At 44.6% G+C, this 14,818-nt stretch overlaps 2 protein-coding genes across 2 annotated transcripts in view; both read right to left on the minus strand.

Moving 5' to 3' along the window:
• The window catches only part of LOC309394655 (UPF0739 protein C1orf74 homolog), a 369,606-nt gene that overhangs the window by 219,758 nt on the left and 135,030 nt on the right, over positions 1–14,818 (minus strand). The window lies entirely within an intron of this gene.
• Positions 1,422–3,006, minus strand: LOC309395061 (endonuclease domain-containing 1 protein-like). Its single transcript, XM_081958841.1, has 2 exons — positions 2,660–3,006; positions 1,422–1,985 (listed from the first exon to the last, which is right to left on the minus strand). The coding sequence occupies exons 1-2, from the start codon at positions 2,942–2,944 to the stop codon at positions 1,443–1,445; spliced, it is 828 nt and encodes a 275-aa protein (XP_081814967.1). The 5' UTR covers positions 2,945–3,006; the 3' UTR covers positions 1,422–1,442.

Consider the following 14,818-nt stretch of genomic DNA (forward strand, 5'->3'; position numbering starts at 1 on the left):
AGCCAGAAAGAGGGCTGAGAAAATATCTACAGACCCCTCACAACCTGGAGATAAAGGGGTTCCAACTCTTCCCCTTGGGACAGTGTTCTATAGGGCATTTCAGGTCAAAACAATTAAGACACCGGGACAGTTTATTCTCCCATTCACTCAGCTGTAGTCTTAATTCCCACAGTACTCTCTTAGGCTTAAGTATAGCTATCCATGTGGTCTGGCTGTATTGTTATTATCCTTCTCATCTTTTCTAGTACTTTCTCTTGTTGGTATGATTATTGTAACTCTGTTGTTTTGCATATCCACAGAGAGCTTCTGCACCGGAGACAAATTCCTTGTGTCTATTCACACATGGCAAAATAAAAGTATCCTGTCCTGCCCTATCCTACATTATCCTCTATATTCCATTCCATTCCATATTCCCATCTGTATTCTATTCTTTTCTATGCATTCTATTCTATTCTATTTTCTCCATTCTATTCTATTGATGTATTCCATTCTATGTATTCTATTATATTTTCTCCTCTATATTCTATTCTATATATTCCATTCCATATTCTTCTCTCTATTCTATTCTATATTCTCTGTTCTCCATTCCATTTTATTCTATGTATTCTATTCTATGTTCTCCATTCTATTCTACTCTATTCTATATTCTCTATATTCTATTGTTCTCCATTCTATTCTAATATTCTCTACATTCTATTCTGTTCTATTCTATATTCTATTCTATATTCTCTATATTCTATTCTGTTCTCCATTCTATTCTATATTCTATTCTATATTCTCTATATTCTATTCTGTTCTCCATTCTATTCTATATTCTATTCTATGTTCTTCATTCTATTCTATTCTATTCTATATTCTCTATATTCTATTCTATGTTCTCCATTCTATTCTATAATATATTCTCTATATTCTATTCTATTCTTTATTCTATTCTAATAGTCTCTATATTCTATTCTATTCTATATTCTCTATATTCTATTCTATGTTCTCCATTCTATTCTATTCATTCTATATTCTATTCTAATATTCTATATATTCTATATTCTATTCTATATTCTATTCTAATATTCTCTATATTCTATTCTATGTTCTCCATTCTATTCTAGTCTATATTCTATTCTATTCTATTCTCTATATTCTATTCTATGTTCTCCATTCCATTCTATTCTATGTATTCTATTCTGTCCCTATTATTTCGATTTGCTTCTATTCTCTTTGCCAGAGAATAAACATAGTTTGCTGTTTCATTCCTACTTATTGTTTCTCTTCCTTCTCTATCCTAACATCTGGATTTTGATGACATAATCCCTGTGCAGGTCAATGCCTGCTTAAACTTTCTACCACAATCTGCTAAATTGGCTCCGTGCTGCCCTTAATGCTTAATGATTAAATTCACTTCAGTCAATTTGGCATCTGCCACATTTGTGCAAGAGGGACATAATTTATTGCCGGGGGCAGTCGCTGTGAAACAGAGAGACCTGATTTATATTATACAGCTGTGCGAGATGAGCCTCCAACTGGCCCAGAGTGAACTTGTGCACCACGTTTTGGTCATTCCTGGCAAGGATAGCCCAGGATCTAAGGTGATTGTTGTCTATCACGCAGCAGGCCGCAGACCACAAATGGCTGGGCTTGTTGACCCTCCCTCCAGCTATGTAGGTGTCCCCTGGCACCGCGCCCACCAGCGCAAACGTCTCCTGGCATCCTTTGGTCATCTGGACCATGGTGCTTTGCTCGTAGTTGTTCCAGGCTCCGCCGTTGAGTTTGATGAACTGCGGGACGATGTTTGTCAGGGTGAAGGTGGAAGACTTGGCACTGTAGTCCGGCTGGTGTCCGTTGGGGTTCAGATGGCCCCTGTTGTAATCGCTTAGGTTCTTGTAATCTTCCAAGATGGCCTGGCTGTTGTACAGAGCTTCTTTGGGGCCCTTTTTATTCAGGAAGTCCCCTTCCGTTTCCATTTCAGGTTGGAACGAGGAATTGATGATCTGGGGAGGAGAGAAGAGGGAGCACAAACAGCCGGAGTGAAAGGAAAAGTGATCAGACAAAAAAACAAAAACACCCAGCACTACATAGGCCTGGGATGGCGAAACTATGGAATGCGTGCCAGACAGAGCCCTCTCTGTGGGCACATGCGCAGTCGCCAGCTGCTCTTCTGCTTTCCGGCACACACATTTGCTTTCAGTCCTGTTTTTTAGGGCTGTTTTTTGCGACATTTTCCAGGCTGTTTTCCGGCTATTGTTTACTCCAAAAATGCCCCAAAAGCGACCTAAAAGCAGCCCACAAAATGGCCAAAACCAAGCCGTTTTTCAGGCCATTTTCAGCTATTTTGGGGCTAAAAACAGGCTGAAAAACAACCCGAAAAACAGGCATGCATACCGGCCAACTGGTTTTCAGGTTTCTGGCGCTCCGGCCGTACATACATACATTCCAGTTTGGGCACTCGGTGCCAAAAAGGTTTGCCATCGCTGACATAGACATTTGCATAACAGGCGGGGCGCCCCCCCCCCCAAATCAACCATATTGCCAACTGGCTGAGGAATTCTGGGAGTTGAAGTCCACAAGTCTTAAACTTGCCAAAGTTGGAGACTCCGGTCTACATAAGCTACATTCACCGAAAAGAAGGGAGGGGGAGAACTTGAACCCGTCCCTCACTTCTTACCTGAGGTTCAACCATCCATTTTCTGGGTCTCTTAGCACTCCCAGGGTTATAGACATATGCCGAATAGACCGGGATGCGGTTGTCTTTATCATACAAGGTGGCGAAACGATACAGGTTTTTGTAACGCTGGCAAATGCGGGCAGGGCTCGGAGGGACCCTGATTAATGGTGGGGTTTCTCGGAGGAAAAACTGAGAACAATGGTCTTGAAAGGAGTCCACCACCTCTCCACTTGTGGGCATTTGACTCCAGCTCACAGAGAGGAGGATGAGCAGCAGCAGATGCATCGTGTGAAAGGTCTGGGATGGAGTTGGATGTCTGGGGAAAAGAAGAAAAAAGAAGAGACAAAACAGAGAGACACGCTTGTTAGAAGACGACCTTGGGAGCAAGAAGTGGGATCTTCTCCTAACCTCCTTTGGTTCTGCCTCTGCTGTCAGGGTTCCAAATAGCATCCAAAATAAAATAAGAATTGCGAGGCAAGAGATTCCTCAAGTTCCACTTTATTAAAGCAGCCATGTTGGCGCATCTGGGAAAATCCGAATCGGAAAGCTTCCAGGTTTTCCCACCCAGTTGAAAGTTGAAGATCTTGCCCCCACTCCCACAAGTCCATCCCATGGTCCAATTTCCCACTGCTACACTGGCAGTTCCACCCATCCAGTTCCGGCCAGGTGCAGAGAAAAAGATGACCTTGGCTTTCTAAGAAGAATGTTATTATGGCTACACATCACCCAACTCCACATAATCCCCGCTCCCATTTTCGCACAGTAGAAAGTAGACAGTAGAAAGTGTGGCCAGCCTGAAACCTAAAAAGAAAAGATGGCTTGCAGGTTTGACATCTGCTTTGTTTTCCAGGGGTGTCAAACTTGGTACCATTGAGGGCTGCATCAAGGTTGTGTTTGACCTTGGGGGTGGGGGTGGCCAGCTAAACGTCACTCGTATCGGGGGGGGGGAGTGCTAAGACAGGACTTCTCTCAGACCCTTCCTCCCCCTCATTATTGTTCTGACCTAGGCTTCCTGACAAAGCATAAATCACAATCTTAGTCCCCAAAACCCTCTTTTATTTATACAGCTGTGAATTAGGGTCATTCACAGCCCGTAATGATTCACAAACAGTCTGTGAAGATTCCGACAGATGTCTGCTTGAGTTGCCACAGTCTTTCAGCGAAATGTTGATAAACGCCCACCTTATCTCCCTTGGAATGCTGCCAGAGACCTAGTTGCCAAATGCAGAGCAAGGCCAAACTTAGCACGGAGTCAAACAGAACTTTTCAAAGCTTGAACCGACCAGATGAACTAATTGCCTCCTGCAAAAGCCCACGTCCCGTTCGCTTCTCTTTTATGTCTTATGCGAGGGGCCAATCATCTCCAAGCTTTACTCCCAAGTCGACCCTGTTTTCTTAATTGTTCTTGCCTTCTGGCAGCTCTGTGCATGCGTGCACTGGGAACAGGCTCCCTCTGTTCTTCTGCCTCACCCGATATCAGACTCTGGAAGCAGCACATAACTACCAGATGGCCTTGGCCCCCTCTCTGCCTCTATCCATCTATCCTCCCTTCCTACTTTCCTTCCTTCCTTTATTCCCTTTTATCTTCTTCCTTCCTTCCCTCTCTTCCCCCCCTTTTCTTTTTCCTTCCTTCCCTCCCTTGCTTACTCTTCATTTCAATGAAAAGAAGCAGAGAATAAATTGCCTGCCTCTCTGAATCTGCACCAGCAGAGGGCAGCAGACGCTCCTCCTTTATGGGGCTTTTGCATCTTGTTACCTTCATAAGATCACTTTCCATCCTGTGCTGGAAGTTGCCAGTTTGAAGAGAGTGTTGAACTGGGAGTGTGATGTGCGCCTGCTTTTTTCCAGGGGATATGCAGAGTCCATTCACAACATCTGAGATTACAGCCAGTGACTCCTGGAGAACTTTGATGTGGCTTTCTCCTTTCTTTCCCTCCCTTCCTTCCTCCCCCCTCCCTTTTTCCCCTCGCTCCTTTCTCCCTCTTTCCTTTTCTTTCCTTCCCCCCTCCCTCTTTTTTCTCACTCCTTTCTTCCTTTCTCCCTCTTTCCTTCCCCCTCCTTTTCTCACTCCTTTCTTCCTTTCCTTTTCCTTCCTTGCATATTGTCGGCTCTGCGAACCTCAACAGCTGCTCTGTCACAAACAGGTGTGATTAATCAGTGGCACCATTTTACATATCAGGGTAACTGGGGAAAGTTAAACAGCAGCATGAATTAAGCAGCTGTGTAAATGAACCTGAATTATCAACCCTCTTTATTTGCTTTTACACCGCAGAGAACACGTTCTACCACATCACTTTATTGTCATTATTGGTAATCTGGAATTGGAAGGAATACTTCTTTCCTAGCGTAAGGAACCTAATTTTGCGAAGTTTCTTCTCCGGTAGTATCGTATTGCTAACTAGGGCATAGAAAACCAATTCTCAAATACAACTCATTTGTCTGGAATCCACACTGTATATCGGACATTAGTACAATTGAGGGAGTCCAGAGATACTTCATGAGAAGAGTACTACACTCCTCTGCTCGCAACCTACACCACCAGGCTTGGACAAACCTACAGTCGGGACTTAAGTGTAGTACACAAAATTATTGCTACAACGTCTTATCGGTCAATGACTACTTCAGCTTCATAATACAAAAGCACCCAACAGATACAAACTCAATGTAAACTGCTCCGAACTCGATTGCAGAAAATACAACTTCAGCAACAGAGTGGTCAACGCCTGGAAATGCTCTACCTTGACTCTGTTGTGTACAAATCCCCAAAACCTTAAACTGTCTCCTACTCACCCCATTCTTAAGAAGTCCGTAAAGGGGCTGTGCATAAGCCCACCAGCGTGCCTACCGCCCCCATTTCTTCGTACCACTTTCATTCATACTCATGTTTATTCTTATAGCTATTTATCTTGTAAACAATTGACAAATCAAATCAATCAATAAAAAAATAAACACAGCCAATCACAACCGAGTACCTCCAGAATGGAATTTCCATCCCTCAAAGAAGCTACATTGTGCGGTTGTGCGTCAAGAAAACAGTCCTACTGACATAAAACAAAAGATGGATTAGTCACTGAAAGCTGACACACTCAAAAGGAGGAACTTGAAGAAAGCAAATTACGTAACAGTTCAAACTGGGAGCCTTTGTTCATTTAACGCAGGACAACCAGTCTTATTCAATGTATGTCAAAGCACTTCTCTTTCTCTGTCAAGACCGCAGAAGTGTTTCTCCATCCTGATTCTTTGGAGGCTTTCCGATTAGGGCGGAAAGTCATTTTACCCTGTTTAGGATAGTCCCAAATTCATGGAAACGCTTTTTCCAGAAAAAAGGAGACCGTTCTCCACTCAGGGATAATGGATGTAGAAAACCTTGGCTGGCATCTCCAAAGTGCAAGTATGCAGCAGCTGCCAAAAAAGCCAACACATTTTCTAGGCTGCATCAACAGAGGGATAGAATCAAGATCACGTGAAGTGTTAATACCACTTTATAAGGCCTTGGTAAGGCCGCACTTGGAATACGGCATTCAGTTTTGGTCTCCACGATGTAGAAAAGATGCAGAGACTCTAGAAAGAGTGCAGAGAAGAGCAACCAAGAGGATTAGGGGACTGGAGACTAAAACATATGAAGAATGGTTGCAGGAACTGGGTATGTCTAGTTTAATAGAAAGAAGGACTAGGGGAGACAGGATAGCAATCTTCCAATATCTCAGGGGTTGCCACAAAGAAGAGGGAGTCAAACTATTCTCCAGGGCACCTGAAGGCAAGGCAAGAAGCAATTGATGGAAACTAATCAACCTAGAATTAAGGAGTAACATCCTAACAGAGAGAACAATTAACCAGTGGAACAACGTGTCACCAGAAGTTGTGAATGCTCTAACACTGCAAGTTTTTAAGAAGGTGTTGGATAACCATTTGTCTGAAGTGGTGTAGGGTTTCCTGCCTAAGCAGGGGGTTGGACTAGAAGACCTCCGAGGTCCCTTCCAACTGTTATTCTATTCTATATTCTATTCTATTAAGTGATGGCAATTTAAGGTGGCCCATAAAAAACAGGATCTCAAAATTAGAAAATGCCCGATTAGTTTCATCTTAATTACAGGTAGCCCTCGACTTGCAACAGCTCATTTAGTGATGTTCAAAGTTACAACAGCATTGAAAGAAGTGATTTATGACTGTTTTTCAGCCTTACGTTGGGGGTCACACTATCCAAATTCAGAAGCTTGGCAGCTGATTCCTGTTTATGACAGCTGTGTGGATCCCCTTTTGCGACCTTCCGACAAGGAAAGTAAATGGGGAAGCCAGATACACTTAAGCAATCATGTTACCAGTTTAACAATGGCAGTGATTCACTTAATAACCATAGCAAGTAAGGTCGTAAATTGGGGCAAAGCTCACCACCGTCCCACTTAGCAACAAGAAATTTTTGAGCAGAATTGTTTGTTCTGTGGTTTTGGTTAACTCAGGTCACCTGAGGTTACGCCACTTTTCCTAATTTCAATGTTACAATTTTGTGCCAGCCCACTTCCTTCCCCATTTCCTTATCTGCCCTTTGAGGACAAGCAAATTCTTAAGAGCGTGACAGAAAAACATTCAGAGATACCAAATTCAAAGTCAAATTCACCACGATGGATTAAAAAAAAAAGAATACAGAACTTCAGAGTGAAAAGGGACCTTGGGAGGTCTTCTAGTCCAACCCCCCTACTCAAGCAGGAGACCCCATACCAATTCAGACAAATGGCTGTCCAGTCTCTTCTTAAAAGCCTCCAGTGTTGGAGTGCCTACAACTTCTGGTGGCAAGTCATTCCACTGGTTAATTATTCTCACTGTCAAGAAATTTCTCCTTAGTACTAAGTTACTTCTCCCCTTGATTAGTTTCCATCCATTGCTTCTTCTCCTGCCCTCAGGTGCTTTGGGAAATAGTTTGATCCATCTTCTTCTTTGTGGTAGCCCTCAAACATTGGAACACTGCTATAATGTATAACCCCCTATCATAATATCATAACCCCCTAGTCCTTCTTTTCATTAAACTAGACATACCCAGTTCCTGCAACCGTTCCTCATATGTTTTAGTCTCCAGTCCCCTAATCCTCTTTGTTGCTCTTCTTTGCACTCTTTCTAGGGTCTCCACATCTGTTTTACATCCTGGCGACCAAAACTGAATGCTGTATTCTAAGTGTGGCCTTACCAAGGCCTTATAAAGTGATATTAACACTTCACGTGATCTTGATTCTATCCCTCCGTTGATGCAGCCTAGAACTGCGTTGGCTTTTTTGGCAGCTGCTGCACATGGCTGGCTCCTATTTAAGTCCACTAAGGACTCCAAGATCCCTCTCACTGTTACTGGTATTGGGCCAAGTTTCACCTAATCTGCAAAATTGTTATAAGAAAACTAAGGGGGCATTTCTCAAAGGAATTGCATCCCTGAATGTTGAAGGCACTGCCTGAATTGGCAAACCGAAACATGGGTGAAATTACTGAAGCTTTACAAAGGCAAGAGACAAGTAAGTTATGCCTTTTAGGGCAGAGTCCCACAGCTAAGTTCAGAAAGCGCATTGAAAGCAGAGTGGGAATTGGTGTGTGTGTGTGTGTGTGTGTGTCTCCAACCAATTGGAAGAGAGCAGGGATGCCAAATCTTTTGGACCTCAGGGACCACTAAATGCGTAAGTTTAAATCCCGCGGACCACTAATATGACCTGCCTAATGACTGGCTGGGTTGGTGTGGCTAGGTAGTCATGTGACTGGGTGGGCATGGCCAACTTGATGTCACTCATATCGAGGGGCACCTCTATTACTACTCCCCCTCCCCTCCCAACCACTCCTCGCCTGCCTGCCCGGGCTCCTTAGGGCCCCAAGAGGAAGCAGTTGCCGGAGCTAAGCAGCCGCCATGAGAAAGTTGGTAAAAGAGCTCAGTTCAAATTGGATCTGACGGAGAAGGAGGAGCACCTCACTGAGGACTACCAGCATAGGCTTTCCAAGCAGAGGGAAGACCTGCGGGAGTGCAAGGCCAAGTACCAGCGCCTGGAGGCTCAGCGGGCTGAGATGGTCAGCCCATTCCAGGCCATGATGCAGTCCCACTGGAACGAGGCCCTCTGGCTCTTTGCCACCAGTGGCGCTTCCCTCCAGCCTCCGCCCAAAGCCCCGCACCAGGAGGCTGAAGCAGACCCCAAGTTGGACTTTCTGCCCCCCTCCGACCCACACAAAAAGACCCCGAAGGGGGAGACTCTCTGCAGCAACACAAGCATTCATTGCACGTATCCGTCCCAGGGGGCGCAGTTTGAGGACCCCTGATTTAGTGCAATATAAACAATGGGAAAAAAATTTCTGCGAACCACCAAAATTTTCTCGCAAAACACCAGTGGTTCACGGACCACCAATTGGTGACTGCTGGAATAGAGCTATTTGTATAAGAAGCGATGTTATGCAGGAAGTCCACCAGACTGCAAGTGGACGACAAACTCCCATAACCTGTTACAGGGCCGTATATCCTACCCCCTCGACAAAACATTCCAAATTCAGGATTCTAGTCCTCAAGATCAACACATTTCTACACATTGCACTCAATTTGCCTAATACCGTAGCTCCCACACATTCTGGCCTGATGCTTACAAATTATTTAGAGAAATGTGAAAAATATTTATTTCCCTTCGTGAGCTTCCTAGGGTGGGTAGTCCTCGACTTACGGCCACAATTGAGGCCAACATTTCTGGATGTGAAGTGAGACATTTGTTAAGTGAGTGCTGCCCCATTTGACGAATTTTCTTTTGCCACAGTTGTTGAGCGAGTCGCTGCAGTTGAAAAGTGAGTAACCCTGGTTGCTAAGTGAATCCACTGACTTTGCCGTGGTACGATTCAGACGGTTCTATCTGGTTCAGGCGAACCGGTAGCGGTGGCAGTGGGAGGCTCCGCCCACCCCCGCCCGGACATCATCACATCCTGTTTTTGACGTTCTGTGCCTGCGTGAAGGTGGCCTGTGCGATTTGCGAACCGGTAGCGAAGGTTGATTTCACCCCTGGTCATAAGTCACATTTCTCAGCCCCGTTATAACTTTGAACGGTCACTAAACGAGCTGTTGTAAGTCAAGGGCTACCTCTAGTGTCTCAGGGACCCCCAGGATTCCCCAGACCAAATTTTGAGACCCACTGGCTTAGTATACCGAAAGTAGAAATTAATCTGGTCAGCCCATTGGAATGAGCAAAACCATTACGCAATCCGTTTCATTGCTGAAGGGCATTTAACGTCCCAAACATGCAATTATGTTCAATTAAGCTGCATTATGTAAGAATACATGATGCTCTTCTTTAAAAGTTTCTGCCGGCATCAAAAGGCTATTATTTATTCTCCCCACTACAATGGACAGAAAAACTTTACAAAACATCAAACTTGACCCAATACGGCTGCTATAACACCAGGCTCGACAGTATCTCTCCATCTTAAATTCTCCTGACTTCTTGGGAGTCTCTAGGAGAAAGCGATCCTACCTTTTGGAAGTTATCTCTGGCTGGATTTTTTTTTTTTTTTTGTAATAAAATTTTATTGGTTTTTCAAAATTTATAGGGAAAAGGGTAAATGGACAGGTATACAAATTTTGGCAGTTGCAAAGTGTGTGAGGCCCCCCTCCCTCCATACCCATAGCGTACATTTATATATAATGCATTAGTATATAATTGATTATAATCAGCATATTAGTTCTATTATTAAATTCAATCAAATTAAACATTACAATATAAAATCCAAATATAATTCCATTTTCACTTTCGGTCAATTTATAATAATATGATTTTCATATTTATTTCTGTGATCTGAGTCTTCTTGCTATTGCCCCATCTCCCTCCACTGGCAGAGCTCTGGCCCCTCCCGTGTCCTGCGTGTCCGTTGTAGTGTCTGGTGGTTTCTCTAGGAGTGTTTTATTTTTTTCCATAAAGGCCTGCGCCTCTATGGGTGAATTAATTCTGATTCTTGTCTCCTCCCAGAATATCAGCATACCTTCAGGCATCAACCATCTAAACCACACCCCTTTCTGGTATAATTTATTCGCTAATTGCGAATAATTTTTTCTTTTTTCTCTAATCTTCTTAGGGATCTGCTTCAGAATGGTTATCTCCATATCATGATATGTCAATGCTTGCCCCCTTTGTACACCCAGAATTTCATCTCTTGTGGTTTTTCTAAGGAATTTAATGTGAACCTCCCTGGGTAAATTGTGTGTTCTAGCATAAGCTGAGTTCACTCTATAAACCAGATCTATATCCCACCCCATCTGTTGTTTTTCTTTGTGTGTATAGTCAGCCAGAATGTTTGTCATGATGTCCCTTATATTTTCCCCATCTTCTTCTATAACATTTTGAAATCTAAGATAATAGGACATTCTCTCAAATTCTAATTTCATCTGTTGGATGTCAAGATCTTTGTTCCCTTTCTGCACGGCTTCCACCCCCCCCCTCACCTCCTCCACCCCCCCTTCCACAAGATTCAGTCTTTGTGAGTTCTTATATATTTGGGCTTGATTTTCTTTAATTTCATCTTTCATTTCCCTTAACTGTTTCTTGATTTCCTCCTGGCCCTGTAGAATTTGTTGAAGCATTTGTTGAAAGTCCATCTCTGTAGTCTTATGGTGCATCAGCTCTGTTATCTTTGACTGTGTGGCTGGACTGGATGTTGCGGATGTTGGAGCAGAAGTGGCAAAGCCAGGTTTTCCAGGAGGGGGTCTTTTAGATGCCATCCTTTATAACGTTAAAAGTTCAGTCCAAATATGAAGTAAGCAATTAGAAAAGAAGGGTAGCCAGGTGAATCCGGGAGCAGAATAACCAGGCAGAAGAGAATCTCTCCAATAAGTCTGGCAATAGATAGAAAATTTCCCCTAGAAGGTTAAAAAAATACCAATCCACAAGAGGTTCCTCTGGGAGACACGGAGACAAAGACCGGAAGCCTGAATTTTAAAGGTGGAGTCAGGTTTCAGAGTTCATAAAGACAACGGAAGTGTGCCATCTTGCCCTGCCAGTTTTGGGCACAGAGGCGTAACAAAGTTTTAGAAAGTTCCAAAAGTCCTCAAATCATTGTAATATGTAAAATTAAATTGAAAAGAAAATCATCTCAGCCTAAGTGAGGCTTCATTCGTTGGCTCTCCCCCCTCCTCCTTCCCCGGGGGCTGAGAGCAAAATTGTTTCTTGCCGCTTGTCCAAGGGGGGGGGGAAACCCCCCTCCCTCCAGCCGCACCTCCAAAATGCTCCGAAAGTTGTTTTAAAGTTTTAAAAGCTGAATCAAATCTTCATGCAAAGTAAGGGATGAAGAGAGAGGCAACCTCACCGCACCGCAGCTGCTTCCTTCAATTGTAGCATTCTCCAGTCGGCTTGTAGCGAGGCGCGAGGCGTGGAAACGCGATGCGCCCTCCGAGCTTGCTCCCCGGTGCCTTGGGCGCGCGAGAGAGCCCCCGCCGGCTGCCGCCGCTGCAGGAGACCTCCGCGATGCCGCCCCTCCGGCAGGACCCCTCTGCGGGGTGTCCTGTGCCCCCCAAGGAGTGGGGAAGCCCACCGGGGAGCCGGAGCGGGCAAAGAGCTGCCCGTCGCCGCCGCCGCCGGAACCGGAACTCCATCTCTGGCTGGATTGATGTCCTCAGCCCGCTGCAGAGGTGGGGCTTTGTTCCAATCCTGGAGTGGCTTAAATAGGTTGTCCGAGGGGAAGATGCGGGTTTTCCGCAGTTACTTATTAACTTCCTTTAAAAAGTCGGTTCAGGATGATTTCCAGTCCACATCAAACTGGAAACGTTGCTCAAATGAGAATGTGGTGGTTTTTTCTTTTTGGGTAGGGAGTTTTCAAGGCCCTTTGAACTTGAAACATTCATTAAATTAATCGTGGGAGAAATCTTCCTGTTCAACTTCTGCGTGAGAAGCTGGCCAGCTGAATCAGATATGCAAATATATATTTTTTAAAAATTCCTCCTGTCCTTCCTCCATGTCTTGACACTCAACTTCAAGGCAGCCTTATTTATTATCGACTTATAAACAGGCTGTCCTTGCGCCAACATTCCGAGTGTACAACTAGCCCTCGACTTACAACGGTTCGTTTAAAGACGGTTCGTAGTTATAACGGTGCTAAAAAAAAATCGCTGTTTTGCACACTTAATGACCACCGCAGCCTCCACAAAATCAATGTCGGAGTTCCAAGTAACATCCAATGAAAGAAGACTCTGAGGTTTGAGTTTCCTCAAAGTTCCATTTTATTAAAGGTAAAGGTTCGGGCATAACTAAACACCGAAAGCGCATAGAACGCTGTTACCTTCCCACCAAGGCTGGTCCCTATTTTTCTCCTTGCATTTTTACATGCTTTCGAACTGCTAGGTTGGCAGAAGCTGGGACAAGTAATAGGAGCTCACTCCGTTATGCGGCACTAGGGATTCGAACTGCTGAACTGCCGACCTTTCTGACTGACAAGCTGAGCATCTTCATTTCTACATTTAGGCAACAAAAACGGAATGCACAGGTACAGTATAGGTGGTACCTTGCTCAGTAGTAGTAACTGTGAAAGGGATCTTGGAGTCCTAGTGGACAACCATTTAAATAGGAGCCAGCCGTGTGCAGCAGCTGCCAAAAAAGCCAACACAGCCCTAGGCTGCATCAACAGAGGGATAGAATCAAGATCATGTGAAGGGTTAATACCACTTTATAAGGCCTTGGTAAGGCCACACTTGGAATCTGGCATCTAGTTTTGGTCACCACGATGCAGAAAAGATGTGGGGACTCTAAAAACAGTGCAGAGAAGAGCAAGAAAGAGGATTAGGGGACTGAAGGCTAAAACATAGGAAGAACGGTTGCAGGAACTGGGTATGTCTAGCTTAAGAGAAAGAAGGACATGGGGAGACATGATAGCAGTCTTCCAATATCTCAGGGGTTGCCACAAAGAAGAGGGAGTCAAACTATTCTCCAAGGCACCTGAGGGTAGAATAAGAAGCAATGGATGGAAGCTAATCAAGGAGAGAAGCAACTTAGAACTGAGGAGAAACTTCCTGACAGTCAGAACAATTAATCAGTGGAACATCTTGCCTCCAGAAGTTGTGAATGCCCCAACACTGGGAGTCTTTAAGAAGATGTTGGATAGCCATTTGTCTGAAACGGTATAGGGTTTCCTGCCTAGGCAGGGGGTTGGACTAGAAGACCTCCAAGGTCCCTTCCAACTCTGCTATTGTATTGTATTGTATCTTAGCTACTGAGCCACCGCGTCCCTTTTATTAGAGACGTCATATTGGCACATCTGGGAAAACCCGAATCTGAAAGTTTTCAGGTTTCCCCCACCCAAGTGAAAGTTCATGTCCATGCCCAGCCCCCACATGTCCTGTCCCATGGTCCAATCAAACACAGTCCCAACTGGAGATGCCTCCCAGTCACGCGACTCCAGGTTCAGGGCTAAGATGTCCTTGACTCTCTGAGAAAGGAATCTTATTTTGACTATTATTTTCCTCACTCCATAGAAGCCTCCCTCCCAATTTCCCACAGCAATAAATGTGGCAGGCCTGAAGGCCCAACGCAAAAGATGGGCTTCCGGGCCTGACAGTCACGTGATCAAAATCGGGATGCTTGGCCCAACGGACTCCCTATTTATGACGGTTGCAGTGGCCCAGGGTCATGCGATCCACTTTTGCGACCGGCTAACAAGCAAAGCCAATGGGGAAGCCAGTTAACGACCGTGTTAGTAACTTAACAACTGCCGTGATGATTTACTTAACAGCGGTGGCAAGGTCGTAAAACGGGGCAAAGCTCGCTCAACAACTGTCTCGCTTAGCAAATGGGAATTTGTCGTTCAGTTGTACTGTGTGCCTATTGCGAGAGCTTTAATTTTTAAAAAATTCGTCCAGCTTTCGCCTTCAAAGGAGGACGTGATTGGCAGGAGCTTTAAGAGTTTGGAGGATTGATCTCTCGGGGGTTATGAATCTTGAAAGCTCCGTCTCCCATCGGGAGCGGTCTGCCTCCGAATCTCACCTTCATGGGGATAATAATGGAACCACGGTAGGTCTCCATTTTCTGAGGACCCCAAAGGTATCTGGTTGGATTTGGTGGGAACCTAAAGGCTGGATTAAGATGGACTTGGTGTCACCCAAAAGGATTGGCAAGGCTCCCAGATCCAGGCTACATCTAAATCATGTATTTGTTCATCCATCATACTAATGAATTAAAT

This window comes from Natrix helvetica (assembly GCF_964273705.1).
Source record: "Natrix helvetica genome assembly, chromosome: 6".
NCBI lineage: Eukaryota > Metazoa > Chordata > Lepidosauria > Squamata > Natricidae > Natrix > Natrix helvetica.